The sequence below is a fragment of the Lupinus angustifolius genome, unplaced genomic scaffold, assembly GCF_001865875.1.
Source record: "Lupinus angustifolius cultivar Tanjil unplaced genomic scaffold, LupAngTanjil_v1.0 Scaffold_144_12, whole genome shotgun sequence".
Lineage (NCBI taxonomy): Eukaryota > Viridiplantae > Streptophyta > Magnoliopsida > Fabales > Fabaceae > Lupinus > Lupinus angustifolius.
In genome coordinates, this window is record NW_017725553.1 from 7,801 (window position 1) to 24,188 (window position 16,388).

Genomic DNA, 16,388 nt, shown 5'->3' on the forward strand with positions numbered 1-16,388 from the left:
TGTGTGTCCAAGAAAAATGCATTTTCTCGCCCTGGGATCAAGTTTGGTTCTGTTTTGGGTAAGGGTGGATGAAAAGTATAAGCACTGAAAGACTCTTGTTTCTGAAAGGTTGGGCATGCTATTGTGGAGTAGCTCGAAGGGTGCCTTGTGTTGCAGAGATGGACTTGGAGTCCTATTTATTAGGTAAGTGGCTTGTTGGACAACATAAGACCAAAAGAACCTAGGTAATCCATAGTGAAACAGAATTGTCCTAGTGACATTCAAGAGGTGCCTATGTTTCTTCTCAACAATGGAACTCTGTTGGGGGTCTCAACACAAGAAGTTTGATGTATCATACCATGTTCCTTAAATAAGGAAGGTAAATGGAACTCAATTTCATTGTCATTTCTTATGCTTTTGACCCTTTTACCAAATTGAGTCATGACAAGCTTCACAAATTCCTGCATTAGTCATCTTGCCTCACCTTTGCTCCTCATTAGGAATATCCAAGTAGGCTTGGAATGGTTGTCTATGACAGTTAGAAAGTACTTATGACCATGAATAGAAGTATCCTTAATAGGACCCCAAATATTCATATGCGCTAAATCAAAAATATGGGAAGTTCTATTTTTGTTATTGGGAAGGGGAGTTTGCACTGTTTCCCTAAGTGATAGTGCTCACAAACCTTGGTAGGATCATGTTTTACATAAGAGTATCTCTTACAAATAGCATTCAATATATCTAAAGAATGATGGCTTAATCTATAGTGCCACAAATAAAAAAAGAAGTCAGTGTTTATCACATTTATGTTGCTCTTATGTCTAATCCTGGAATTCCTTCTAATTACATACAAGATATCCTCTACTTCAGCATGTCCAATCATCCTCAAGGTAGTCATATCTTGGATGGAACATTTTGAGTCATCAAAGGTTAGTTGATAATGCATAGATTTGGTAAGCTTGTGAATAGATATCAATTTGTATTTAAAGTCAGGCACATATAGAACATTATGTAATTTTAAAGAATCGGACAGCATAATAGTGCCATATATTTTTGCCAAGGTTGTTGATCCATTTGGAAAACCTATAATGATAGGTCTTACTGAGTGATATGCAGTAAACTCACTCAGATTAGGACACACATGGTTAGTAGCACTAGTGTCCAAGACCCAAAGAGATGTGTTACCTGAGGTTTCTTGGTCTTCTTGAGGCTCATCAACATTTATTTGTGCCACTGGTATGATGCTCAATTGGTTTACATGGTGATCAACTTCACTGGTTTCCAAACTCTGTAGAAGAGATGTCAGTCGGGCATATTGCTCTACTCCTAGCTTGTAATTCATGGCCTTTGGTTGTGTGTTTGTGCCCTAATTGTGGATGACAGGCTGTGTGGACTCATCAACAATAGTATTATTTATTATGTTGTTTGGTTGATTCGTTTCTTGTTGCCAATTTGGTGGGAAACCATGCTTAAAATAACATGTTTCCACAGTATGCCTTTCCTTGCCACAGAAGGTACACACCTTCATATTGTTGTTATTCTTGTTGAACTTGGGAAGTGTTCTTCCTCTGCCTTGATTAATGCTACTTCTTGGAAGATTATTTCTCGATCTCCAAGGTTGTGTTGATTCACTTGAGTTATTTCTAGAATTTGCAGCATTGAAGAGGGTCTTAGGATTGGTCACATTTGATCCTTGTGGTCTTTCTTGTTGAAGAAGTAAGGAGAAGGCCTTATTTATGGAGGGCAGGGACTCCATTAGTAGGATTTGTGCCTTAATGGTGTTGAATTCATCATTGAGCCCCTTCAAGAAGCAAACCACGTACTCATTCTCACGATGTGCCTTCATCTTCTTAATCATTCCACATATGCATCTCACCTCACACGTGCATTTGGGTATTGGCCTTAAAGACTCAAGGTCCTCCCATTGTGTTTTTAAGTTAGTGAAGTAAAGGGAGATTCCTCTATCTCCTTGTCTAATGGAATAGATGTCTTGAAGCAAATCTGAGAATCTGAAGTAGTCTTCCTTGGAGAATCTTTCCTTCAAGTCTTCCCATAATTCTTGTGCATTCTCAATGTAGACAATGCTTTGTGAAATCTGGGGTGAGAGACATCTTGTCATCCAAGAATCACCATATTGTTGCAACGCTCCCACATGTCATGTGTTGGATATGAATGACTAGGCATTGGGATAGATCTATTGACAAACTTGCACTTGTTCTTGGAAGACAACGTCATCCTCAAAGCCCTGCTCCATGAGTGATAGTTGTTTCCATCAAGAGGTTGACTCACCAGGGCAGCTCATAGGCTTTATCTAGGATGTAGATAGTAGGGATTGTGTATGTCGTGATTTGTGGTAGGTTGTATCTCTCTTCCTTGCTCATTGATGGCTGATTCGGCCATGACTTTCTTTCTACTGAGAGGAGCAGAAGGTTATGAGAGGAGGGATGAATTGGGTAGCTATAGCTTTCCTTGGCCAGGAATCTTGGCCTAAGTTTTGTAGAGGATTTTGCAGCGAAGGTGGTAACCAGAACCTTCAATTTGAAGACTTTGATACCATATTGCAAATATAGTTGAATGACCTCATATTATTCATTAATTTATTTTCTAAAGGAACAAAACATCCCTTTATATACAAGAGAAAGATGGTTGCTTCAAACACAAGCAGCAACTAATCTAACAAACTATCCCCTAACAAACTTAACAGAATTAACCATAAGTTACCCAAGAGTGAAAAAAGCCCATACAAATAACAAAAAAAAACCCATAGAAAACCCCAAAGAATCAACTGAAATGCCAAACATGTTTTATGATATACAGTCAGAAAACATGCGCCATGACCCAAGACATACGGTTAGAAAAACAGGCCAAGGTGTTTATCCACCTCGATCAGGTTTGTTGTGCCATGCCTTATGCGTCTCGGTCAAGTGTTTTGCCAAGTCCCACATTCCTCAGTTATGTTGATGCGCCATTTGTCTCGCTAAGTCCCACGTTCCTCGGTCATGCTGATGCGCCAATTGTCTCGCCAAGACCCATGTTCCTCGGTCATACTTGCTGCGCCATGTTCCATGTTGATGCACCCTGATGGCTGGTTTGGTGCGCCAAGGTCTAGGCGCCTCGGTCAGAGAATGATGCGCCAAGCCCCAGGCGCCAAGCTCATAAGTTGATGTGTGGGCAACGGTCAGAAACTGATGTGTTGTGCATGTGGTTCTCGGTCAGGCATGTCTTGATCACGAGCCAAGTTTTCATGGCTAGCTTTGGTTTTGTCTCGGTCAACCTTGATTTTCCTTTGGTCATAGGTGCAGAGTGAGTCATCTTGAGCTATTTCCAATACATTTTTCTTCAATTTCTCTTCTTTCATTCTCTTTCTCTTCCATTTCCTTTCTACCAAAGGAATGTGTGTGATGTCCTTTTCTACCAAGAGTAGTAAAGATTCTATGACAATGATAAGCTACATTGTACACATGTAACTTATATGTAAACTTGTATTTTAACATTTACAAGTCTTTCTCTTTGATAGTAACACCATCTAGCCTTCATAGCGGTCTAGCTAGCATCACGCTCGGCTTGAATTGTGTAAAAATCTCACAATCTCCATAAACTTGCTAATGCTTCAATAATGGAAAGAAAGATAAAATTGAAGAGATATTGAAAATGTCTCATATTATTGAAAAAGGAATATTGAATAAAATAGAATACAAACTAATGAGATATATATAATAAAAAGAAAAGTTTTTTTAACTAACTAACTATTAACCAATTACTAACTTATAAAATAAGGATCCAAACTAATAACTATTCTTAAGTGATTGGCACATTGTGACCTAATGATGAATCCCTTTGCATTATGATATTTGTGACTTGATTAACTTTTTCTTCTTGCAACTTCATATTTGAATCTTCATATTTCAACAAATTGCAAGTTTTCCATTCACCCCCTTTTCCACTCCCAATGTCCATCTCTCTGTCAATAATATTAGCAATTAAGTTTTTCAAATTTAATATTGTGATATATTCATTAAGTGGCATTGTTTGGATATTATATATATATTTTATGCGTTGTTGTTTTTGTTATATCTCATATTACAACTTTTTAATTTATAGATAATGTAGCATGTATGAGACATATATTATTAGTTGATTGCATTGTTGTTAGCTCATAGGGATTAGTAGTATTTTGAGGAAATCCTTATTTTTTTTACAAATGTTGCAAATATATAAATATAAATTGATTGATATTTTTTCAATTTTTGGTATTAAAGTTACACATTGATAAAAAATTATAAACTAAGAGTGTGTTATTATTGTGTATTTGATCTAGAAATTGTCAAGATCAAACCTGATTGGATATTTAGCAAACTCAATTTAATAATTAAGTTATGAGAGTCTTTCATCTTCACAGTTTATGTCTTGTATTGAGAGTTGGATTACAAAATAACTATCTATAGATTGAGTGAAGATATATATTACCCATTAGTAAGTACCAAAATAAAAACGACTACCATTTGAAGAAAAATAATTGTGAATATCAGCCTTTAAAAGTTATGAGAATACTAAAAATCTTCCGTCAATATGGTATAACAAATTTTATGTGACACTTAATGTTTAAGACTCTCACCTTGCATGAATTGGAAGAAGTTTTTGTCTTAGTTTAATAATCAGTTAGATCAGGGTGGAAAGAATGGATGACATTATTTATATATTATTTACGCATATTTTAAACATAAAAAGGATTTCTTGGCTGTTATGATTATGTAAAGCATACCCAACTAATAAAAACAGGCACAACAAATTAAAATAATTTCTCTCGCACAAACGTTTCCTGAAGTTCCGTCATTCATCGATCCTTAATTGATTAATGAGAAACAATCAAGTATTGATATTGGAAGACCATAAACAAAAAAAAAAGAACTCTATTTATTACTTTTGAAGGATAATCATTTAAGAGAAAACAAAATTCTCGATTAGACGACGACCAAATCCGGTTTAAATTAGTTCAACTATTTAACCTGGTTTGTAAATATAAATTATTAATGATTGTTTGTTATATTTGAAGTTTGTAGTTTTTTTTATTAAAAAAAACTTAAAGTTGCTCTACAATTGTGTTTGACAACCCACCTATATTATAATCAACTTTCATTTATAAAAGAATAAGCAAAAAATATCATCTCTTTTATGGTAAAATTACTTTTTATTGCTTATTTTTCTAACCAATTTCATTTTACATTTTATCTTTCAAACTTCAGTAACACTTTCATCTTTTTAATTTGGATTGTTCACTTGTTGGATTGTTTATTTTGTGAACCATTTATTTTGTGGATCGTTTAAAATGAGGTTAATAACTTTTATTTATTTGTCTGTAACTTTTATTTATTTGTCTGTCATATTGTTTTTTAATATTAACATTGATTTTATATTATCTTTTATTTTTAATATTTTTACCTGTGCCATGATGTATTAAAAGTTAAAAATCTATAATAATATATGATGATAAATATTAAAAAAAGTATATTTTTAAAAATATTATAAAAACCATTAAAATAATCATAACAAAAATAAATAAATTGATACTATTTCTTGTAATTTACTAACATTATCCAAACAAAACAAAAACTTACATTCTTATTTTAATATGAACCACAATTTAAATAATCTACAGTTTATAAATTATGGCTAAAAACATAATATATAAGAAACCCACCCCAAATAACTTACATAAGAATTGAATGGATTTTAATTTAAGCTTTCATCAATAGGACTAAGGTTTAATCTGATTTTGTTGGGTACTACCAACCATATTCTATTATATTTTGGGTAAAAAATTATTTTTTTGAGTTGTGATTATTTCTTTTAATAAATATCACTTATAGAAACTAAATCACTATTGATTTTTGGGGCGGGTAGCCTAGTCCGATTATAACAACATTAAAATAAAATGTCTACCTATTTTATATAAAAATTTGATAGATTTTATAAATCCATCTCTGCCAACAAATTTGAAGAATGAAGAAACATCAGGAGGTAGGAAATTAAAATAATTTACACTTATGATTTGTTTAAACATTAAATAATTTTGAATCAGATTTTTCAGTAGATGGGTCAGAAGTAAATAATTATGTGTCACTTAATCTTTAGTAATAAAAGTCTTTGAATTATTTGTTTTCCAGAAGAAAAAGAATCATTATTCATCTGATCTTATCCCTTATACAGTGAAAAAGGAGACACCCCTCATCTATTCTTTTTATAAGATTCTTTTGAAGTTTTAATTTTATCCTTTTTCAAAGAAATATTACAAAATTTTATACGCATTAATATGTTTTGTTATTAAAATGTATTTACACTAATTTATTAGAAAAAAGAAAAAGTTTAATATCTATGTATTGTCAATATATTTTCTTTATACTAACAGTACATCATTCACTATTAATTTATATTATTTTTATTTGAGAGAGTCAATGATTGTTCATATATGAATTGTAGATAGTTTATTGATAATATAAAAAACACTTAAATGATTACTGAATACATATTAAAACTAAAAAGAAATACAAAATCAATACTTAATTGAGTGGTAAGATAAATTGGATGACAAAAAAATCTATAAAAAAACATTTCAAATTTCATGAAAAAGTTTACAAAACTCTCTTAAATTTTATCTATTTTGTAAGTAAACATTATAAACTATTTTTTCAATCTTAATTATTCCTTAAATTTTACCAATTCGTAAAATTAATCTGTATATATATACAATTTTAAATTACTAAAAAAGAAATTGCAATCTAGTCGAACACTTCCATATCTATTCATGGTGCAATTGTGTAGTGCAATTTTCCTTTAGTGTTATATCTACCTTGTTTGATCATCTACAAGACAATTCTGTGTTGCATGAATCTGTAGAGGTTGCAATCTCCTTCTTATGTATGTTTAGGAATAAGACCTTAGATCATAATACTTGATGAGGTTGTCTAATTAGATGCTCTTTAGGAACATTATGTTTGGGGAGAAACCTTGGGACTTATACTTTCTTTTTCTTCTCTTTGCTTAAATTATTTATTGAAAATAAAAAAATATCTAGTTCTCAAATTCTATCTGTTTCTATTAATTGTCATGGGCAAACATCATTGACTTTTTTAACATCTTACACACTAAATTGACCTCTCCTCTCTTATGAAAATACTAATGTAGTTGATTGGAATTAATAGATGAATGCTTATACCATTCAATATGTTAATTTCAATTTCATTATTATTAATTTAAAATTATATATATTTAGGGACCAATTTTATAAATAGTTAAAGTTTAAAAAGTAATAATTAAGAAGAAACGATTTCTACTTACAAAACAAATAAAGTTCAAAAGGTTTTTGTGAACTTTTCACTAAAATTTAGTATTTTGAAGTAATCGCCATGTACATTTTTTCTTCTTCTAATTATTCTGTAAACTTTAATTGTTGGTGAAATTATTTGTACATGAATATAATATTAAATTAATAGCAAGAAAAATTTAACATGTACATTTTTTTTTAACATTGACTCTTAAGTCATTATTAATTACTTTTATTTTTTATATAAGTGTATTTTGGAATTTTATTTTTTACATAATGTGTATTTTGGAATTTTATTTTTTATATATATGTGTATTTTGGATTTTTATTTTTATTTTATTAGATTCACTTCAAAGTTCTATACGTATTAAATGAATTTATTACTAAAACAATTAATTAGAAAGTGAAAGTCATTAGCTAATTGAATAGTGAATACAAAGAAAAATTGAATGAGTATTTTTATTAAAAAAACATGTTCAATATTAAATTTAATTAACAAATTTAAAAATTTAATTATATTCTTTAATTTATGTGCTATCCAAAATGATGGAGTATATAATCTTACAAAGGCGATTTTGATAAGTATCCACTCCTTCCTCATTAAGTATAAATTACAAGCAATCCAACATATGCATATAAATAGAGACGACTATGCTAACCCATCGCATGATCACTCATCTTAATTTTCTTAATTTCCCAATATCTCTCCCACCTTGCAAGATGCACCAAATGAAAGTAATCAACAAACATAACCAACTAAATATCCATATTCTTCATCTCCATCTTTGTTACTTCATCATCTTTCCTTCACATGAGGGAATGAAATGAAATCTTTCCCTTTCTATTCTCTCTTGCCACAAATTTTGATGTAATAAACCGTTGCATGCAGCTGCACCCATCCACCACCACATGGGTCTACATTCTCGCCGCCGTCGCCGCCACGAATCCTCTCCCGGCAACTTCCCACCTCTCTTCCCACCATCCATCTCCATCCCATCTTCACCCCTCCTCCACCGTACCCGCCATGAATCCTCCCCAGGACTACCCTTCCCTCCATTATCCCCACCACCACCCGTTCCTGAATCCCTCCACAACCACCATGAATCACCCTCACCCTTAACCTCTCGAAACCGCCGTGATTCCTACCCAGGACCTTTCCCTTCATTCCTCTCACCATCTTCTTCCGACCCTCCTACCCTAACCTACCACACCCGCAACGAAACATGCCCCGGTCCCTTCTTTGACACAACACCGTATCATCATGAATCTGATGATCCATCTTCAACGTCTTCTTCTCCCTTTTACCATTACACCAATAAAAGCACATTAGACCTTTACGGTCACGAACAAGAGCATGAACTTTCATGGCCTTTCGATAAACTCAGCGTCGATGGCCTTGACCACGATGATATAAAGGAAACCGCTTATGAAATCTTCTTCACTGCATGTCGTTCTTCTCCCGGCTTCGGAGGCAGAAGCGCGATCACGTTTTACTCTAAACATGACAATAATGGGAATGAAGGAACTGGTTCTAGCGTGCCGGTGTCGCAAACGAGTAGGGTGAAGCGTGCGCTTGGGTTGAAGATGTTAAGAAGCTCGTTATCTCAGAGAATAATGATGGTATCTGATGGTGAAGGAGGAGGAGGAGGGAATGGGAGCGGTGGCGGAAGATGGTCATCGGCACCGTCTAGCCCTATGTCTCGTGCCATGCAATCACCGGGGAGGCCACGGCGGCAGATGACTATGGCGGATGTGATGAGAGTTCAAATGAGGGTGTCGGAGCAGAGTGATAGCCGGTTGAGGAAAACCCTAATGAGGACACTTGTTGGTCAAGTAAGTTAACAATATTGCTAAATATTCTTTTTTAGTGAACAATATTTTTTGATAAACAAATGTTAATATTTATAATGGGTGGGATTCCAACCGACTAAATTGAATGTTACATCTTTTTGTGTGGTCAAATTTGGATATTTTTGAACAATTTGTTGTTACAAGTTCAAGTTTAACTTGCAAGTTTTATGCAGTGTGCCAGTATTCTTAATTTCACTTTCTAATTTTGGTTGTTGTTTTGAATATTACTTTATTCTTGCATTATCATCAAATTATTGGATAGGCAGAAATTTGGCTTTGGCATAATCATCACTGTCTAGTATAGTGTCAAATACATTGGGTGTGCAAAGAATATCCTTTGTCCCTCTTGTTTTTCAGATTTTCAGTTTGTTGATGGAGTAGAGCTGGAAACTGCATAATCACTGCAAAAGGAAATAATGTCATCAGCCAACACAAATCGGCGTATTAATAAATTATAGAGTAATGTTATATTTACACTCAAATTTGAGTGTGAAAATAAACAAGTCTTGTTCCAAACAAAAAAGTACTGTTTATTTAATTTTGATTATTTGTACGTGTGAATAGATTAAGCAAACAATGAATCTTTACCATGCATAAGGTTTTGGTTACATAAAATGTGCTAACTCTTGCTACACTACTGCAAAGTGCTCACTTCTGGTCTTATAATTTGAAAACACACTTGAATTGCAGCTTGGCCGGCAAGCAGAAACTATCATCCTCCCCTTGGAACTCTTGCGCCACCTAAAACCTTCGGAATTCAATGATTCACATGAGTACCATTTGTGGCAAAAGAGACAGCTTAAAATCCTTGAAGCAGGGATCCTCTTACACCCTTCAATCCCTGTAGAAAATACCAACACATTTGCCATGAATCTCCGGGATATTATACGTAGCGCAGAAGCCAAACCTTTGGACACAGGCAAAAACTCAGACACCATGAGAACCTTCAGCAACTCGGTGGTTTCCTTAGCGATGAGAAGTCCTAATGGTGCCCCTACCAACATTTGCCACTGGGCTAATGGATATCCTGTCAACATTCACCTCTATATGTCTCTTCTTCAATCCATTTTCGATCTAAAGGATGAGACATCGATCCTTGATGAAGTGGATGAGCTACTTGATCTAATGAAGAAAACATGGTCAACATTGGGTATCAATAGGCCAATTCACAATGTGTGCTTCACATGGTTGCTGTTTCAAAAATATGTAGTAACCGGGCAGATAGAACCTGACCTTCTATGCGCCTCGCATGCTATGTTGACTGAGGTGGAAAATGATGCTAGGAAAGAAAAGGAGTCTTTGTATGTTAAGATGTTGGCATCTGTACTCAGTTCATTGCAAGGGTGGGCAGAAAAGAGATTGCTTAACTACCATGATTATTTTCAGGCAGATACTATTGGACAAATCGAAAATCTTCTTCCTTTGGTGTTAGCAGCATCCAAGATTTTAGGATATGTTACAAACTTAGATGGAGGAGAGCAAGAAAAAGGAGATAAACCTACAGTGGATTTCTCGGGGGACAAGGTTGATAATTATATTCGATCTTCCATGAAAAATGCATTTTATAAGGTATGTATTACTGATCAGGATTTAGGAACCGATCAAAAATGTTATTCTGTTACAAGAATGCATATTGATGATATTTAGTCCCTAACAACACTAAATGTATTTTCTGCTTATTTTTCTAAAGTAGTTAGCATGAAAAAAAGTAGTTTAATCATAATGTCTTTTTTTGTTTTCATATGATTGTAGATAATGGAAGCATCGAATGCCAACTATGTTGAATTTGGAACAAAGAAAGATATAAGCCAGGTTATGCTTAAAATAGCTCAGGAGATTGAAGATTTGGCAATGAACGAAAAAGATAATTATAGTCTAATATTGAAGAAATGGCACACAACAGCTGATGCAGTTGCAGCACTGACTCTGAACAATTGCTTTGGTGATGTGCTGACGACGTACTTAAGTGAAATGACCTCATTGACAGTTGAGGTACTTCAAGTATTGCAGAGGGCTAAGAAGCTAGAAGATATTTTGGTCCAAATGGTTGTCGAAGACTGTGCTGATTGTGAGGATGGTGGCAAAACAGTAGTGAGAGAGATGGTTCCTTATGAAGTTGATTCAACCATACTGAACCTGATGAGAAAATGGATAGATGAGTCGCTTAACAAAGGCGCATATTGTTTGCAGAGGGCAAAGGAAAATGAAGTAAGTTTTATGGTCTTTTCACCGAGATAAATGGAAGGAGAATATGGGTTTAAGGTTCTCCATGTCTCTTGTATTTGAACATAGTTTGCACCTGTTTTCCTTTTTCAGACATGGAATCCAAAGTCTAAATCAGAGCCATATGGAAAAACAGCAGTAGAGCTGATGAACTTTGCCAAGATAACTGTGCAAGAATTCTTTCGAATTCCAACAGAAATAAGTGAAGATCTAGTTCAAGAACTTGCTGGTGGATTGGAGAAACAAATACGGGAATACACTATGTTTGTTGCAGCATGTGGTAAGCACTTTACATTCAATATACAATGCATACAAGTTATACATTTCAGGGTTTTTTGCTTGGATTATGGCTTATTCCCCCTCCTTACATAGTTACAAAATCGATTAAATTAAAATTCAAGCTAACATAACTTTTAGACTAATAGTACTTGCTAGTCACAATAGATTAGCAAGTGGCAAAGTGTGTAGCATTCTGATTTGAAGATTATTATTTGAACAGCCAAATCCGGTAACAAATTCAATAACTCATACAATACAAGCAAAGTACCTTATAAAAGACATTGAAATCTACAGTCTACATCACGTGTTAGAATTATTGTTCATGAAACTTTTTCACTCTGTTTTATTGTGCTTTGATCTAAATTCTCACAGGTTTGAAAGAGAACTATATCCCCTCTCTTCCATCACTGACTAGATGCTACAGAGATTCAAAGCTCCAAAAACTTTTGAAGATAGCTAGCCCCTGCAGTGTTAGTTGTGAAGAGCCACACTTACTTGGAATAGATGTAGATAACCATCCTCATTCATGCACTAGTCGTGGAACGCAACGCCTCTACATTCGTCTCAACACCTTACACTATCTCCTTACTCATATCGCCTCTCTTGACAAATCCCTCACCTTAACCCCGGGAATAGTTCCTTCAAAGCGCCATGGTGTCGCAAACAAACAGACAACTAAAGGTAACAACAACACTTCATACTTCGAATCAGCCAACTCTTCCATCCAAGCAGCATGCAAACATGTATCAGAAGTTGCTTCCTACCGTCTCATATTCCTTGACTCAGCCTTTTTCCTCTACGACGGCCTCTATGTTGGTGATGTCGCCAACGGTCGGATAAATCATGCATTGACAATCCTCAAGCACAATATAAAACTAATGACTGCAATTCTGACTGAAGAAGCTCATGCATTGGCTGTGAAAGAGGTCATGAAAGCTTCATTTGATGCATTTCTTATGGTTTTGCTTGCTGGTGGAGCCTCCAGGGCTTTTAATGAATCTGATCACCAGATTATTCAAGAAGACTTCCAGAGGTTGAAGCAAATATTCCACACTGTTGGACAAGGATTGGTAGCTGAAAATGTGGTGGAGAAAGAGGGTGAGGTAGTGGAAGGGGTCATTGGATTGATGGGAATGAGCACTGAACAATTGATGGAAAACTTGAGCATTGTAACAAGTGAAACAAGTGGGGTTGGAACCATTGGTAATGGGCACAAGTTGCCTATGCCTCCAACCACTGGAAAATGGAATAGAGAAGACCCTGACACAATATTGAGGGTATTGTGTTATAGAAATGATAGAGCTGCAAACCATTTCTTAAAGAGAACATTCCAAATACCCAAGAGGAGATGAAAACAAAGGAATGTTAATAGAGATCCAACTTTCAAAGCACTGAGTGTACATAATTTCTTTCCTTAGTATTATTGCTAACAGAAAAAATTGTTGTGGATTGAAAAGCTAAGTTCTGTTCATATCTAATGATGTTCAACATTCAAGAAAGTATTAGAGGCTCAGAATAACATCTGAATTGTGTTTCTGTGGGAAGGAGTTCTTTTATTTGTTAGGAAGAAAAAGGAGAAGGAAGGAAGCATAATTTTTGTCATGTAATCATGTAATGATGTATTTAGTCTAGGAGTAGCTTGTAGATAGAAAATTGTCACCAGTTCTATTAGTCTACAGGGTGCTGAAAATTTTCAAGGCTCATGCAGACAGAAATAAGATTAGATGTTTGTAACTGAAGCAAAGTGGTTATCTTTTGTAATTTCACTATGAACAAAAAGGGATTTAATTGGAGAAGGTTCATCATACTTTTTTAATTTATATTGTAATTATTGTGTACTGTATCCATTATACCACGTACCATGTACAAAGTTCATCATAAAAAAAGTTTTAAATGTGACTAATCATGTATTCAAATGAACTATGAACTCGTACCATCATCGTATGGGAGGAAACTATGGTTTATTTATTCATAAATAAATTTGATCAATAAAATTTTATTCACGTCCATGAGCTCTCCCCCTCCCCTCCCAATGCCTATCTTATCCCATACACAAGAGAAATATTCATCCACATAGACGGTTTGACTAGGTACAGTGGACTTATGGTACCCGTACTTGAAGATGAAATTATTGGGTTTATTCAAGTCTGGAGTTCTACATTGGATATGCGAGGAGAAGTGAAAAAGTTTATAAGTAGAATAAACTCATGGAACTAATGTCTTAAGGTTTTGGTTCAAGATGTGGTGTCTCACTCGTGACTCTCCACTTTTCCTATACGCTGGTAACAATGAAACTCCCCAACGGTTGGAGGCTCCCGATCGCAGTCTAGTCCAACAAGTGGTATTAGAGTCAATAGTTCGATTCGGCATGGTAGACTTAAGGGGGAGGGACCAAAAAGTGCGTGGTACCCACACTTGAGGGGGAGATTGTTGGGTTTATATGCGGTGAGGAGTGAAAGAATTTTTAAGTATAAAAGACCCATGAAACTAATGTCTTTAGGTTTTAGTTCAAGAAGTGGTGTCTCACTTGTGTCTCTCCATTATTGGTGCAATGAAAACGATCGTTGCACAGTGTTAGTCACAAAAAATTAAATAAAAGACATAGAATAAATAAAATAGTCTACGTCCCGAGGAGTGTTGAGCGGGTACTAATATATTATTAGAGAATAAGAATTATAAGCTCTAGCACACTCATGGACCGAAGTGCATATGGGGTATTTTTATTTGGTGCTTCTATTTGGTACTTATACACGATGCACATAATAATAAGGACTTCAGTATAATATATAACAATATTCTACTCTATTCTAATGTTAGGTAATGTGAGATTTCATATAATAACATATTTCAAGCATTCCTAACAATTTTCACTTTGATTGAAATAGAAGAATATCTCACTCGTAGGAAATCTACATAAGAATCTCCACCGTAGCGAATATCTCACTCAACCTTACTTAACGCCTAATTCTCTTTAACAACTTCTTCACATAAGAGTTTGCCCCATTACAACATAAACCTTCTAAGTATGATTGATGACAGCTTCTCGTACCGCCATCTAATGGAACATGTTGTCTAACCATCTATTGCTAGGAAGTCTTTTGAATATGAAACTTCTACAGAAAAGTTCGCCAACAACAGTCATTCTTGAATGCTCAGCTAGCTAAACCATGAAGTTTCCTTAAAAAGCCTCAACCGCTACTATCATCGTCTACTCCAACAATTATATATAGTTCACAAGAACTATCATACTTCACCATAAGGAATATACTCACAATATACACCTTGCGTCAATGCTAATCAATGTTCGTGTCACATCATTGCATCCAAGCCAATGTGAACTCATGTCACACCCTACATTTCGTGTTACACCTTGCATCAAAGTCAATGCCCATGTTATAGTTTGCATCAAAATCACTCAGTGTCTATGTGCTTTTGTAGATCTACTAGCAATTAATATCATTCACTATGATATTATACACACTATTAGGATATCCCACTCCTCATATCAAATGAGATCATTCTCTCTAATATCAAAAGAGATATTGTCAGCACATGTCTTAGAGCCTAACTCAATACCTAAGTCCATATCTCCATCTTGATCATAATCTAGTACATGAACTTATGGGGTTTTGGATAAACACATACATCGCCCCATCATAGTTATGTCATGTTTTCTTCTCCTTCAACTCATTTAGTTTATCATTGTGCAATACCTTTGACGCACTTTGTCTAGCCAACATGCCTTCGGATGGGAATCAACTGTCCCCAACGGTGTCTCATTCTCTGTCCCAAACCAATCATATATTAACATGTGGATAAAATAAAAATTTAAAAGCAAAAAATAATAAAATGGAGCACTCTGATTGACTTGAGACATAGAGTGAGACACCATTTAGAACAGATGATCTTCATCCCATGCCTACACCCTCTTTTAGCCATAATTTGGCGCCTGAGTTAAGAGCATCTACCAATTGGTTCTGATACCAATTGTTGGTTTAGCGTAAGCGATCATTGCATAACATTGACCACAAGCAATTAAATAAAGGGCATAAAATAAATAGAAGAGAAATTGGTAACGATGTTCAGCAAATTGTGCATACATCCCCGGGAGCACTGAACGACTACCAATATATTATTAGAGGATAATGATTACAAGCCCTAACACACACATGGGCTCAAGTGTCCATGAAGTGTTTTTATTTAGTGCTTCTATCTGATGATTATATTTGGTGCACATAATAACAAAAGACTTGAGTCCAATATATAACATTGATTTCTACTCTATTCTAATGCTAGGTAATGTGAGATTCAAGTAATAACATATTTCAAACATCCTCAATATATCTCATACACAAAAGAATTATTTCTTCACATAGATGATTAGACACCGTCGTTTGCCTTATAACCTAGAAGTCATTGCGAGGATAAAGCATTGCATATTTACTCTTCTCATAATGCACTAATTGAGAATCTCTTACATCTACTGAATTTTGCCCAACTTAAGATCTATAGCATTCTTTACAAAATTTGGGATGTCTATCATAAGTTATTCCAAGACTGCAAAGCCAACTCTCTTTAAGACTCATGACAATACATTTTTCCATTCTGCTCTAAAAGATACGTCATGGCCAGGCCAAAGTGTCAGGTGTCAGTCTAATACTGGACAAGGCGAGTTGATTCTATACACCCTTGGATCTTGACCGGGTAATGAGACAATTCAAAAAAATAGATCGTT

General features: G+C 34.7%; 1 protein-coding gene across 1 annotated transcript; it reads left to right on the forward strand.

Moving 5' to 3' along the window:
- Window positions 1-8,024: 8,024 nt before the first annotated feature.
- LOC109340129 lies at window positions 8,025-13,445 on the forward strand. The gene is made up of 5 exons (XM_019577703.1): window positions 8,025-9,133; window positions 9,842-10,720; window positions 10,904-11,359; window positions 11,468-11,654; window positions 12,026-13,445. Exons 1-5 carry the CDS (start codon window positions 8,210-8,212, stop codon window positions 13,003-13,005), a joined length of 3,426 nt encoding a protein of 1,141 aa, XP_019433248.1. The 5' UTR covers window positions 8,025-8,209; the 3' UTR covers window positions 13,006-13,445.
- Window positions 13,446-16,388: the final 2,943 nt, after the last annotated feature.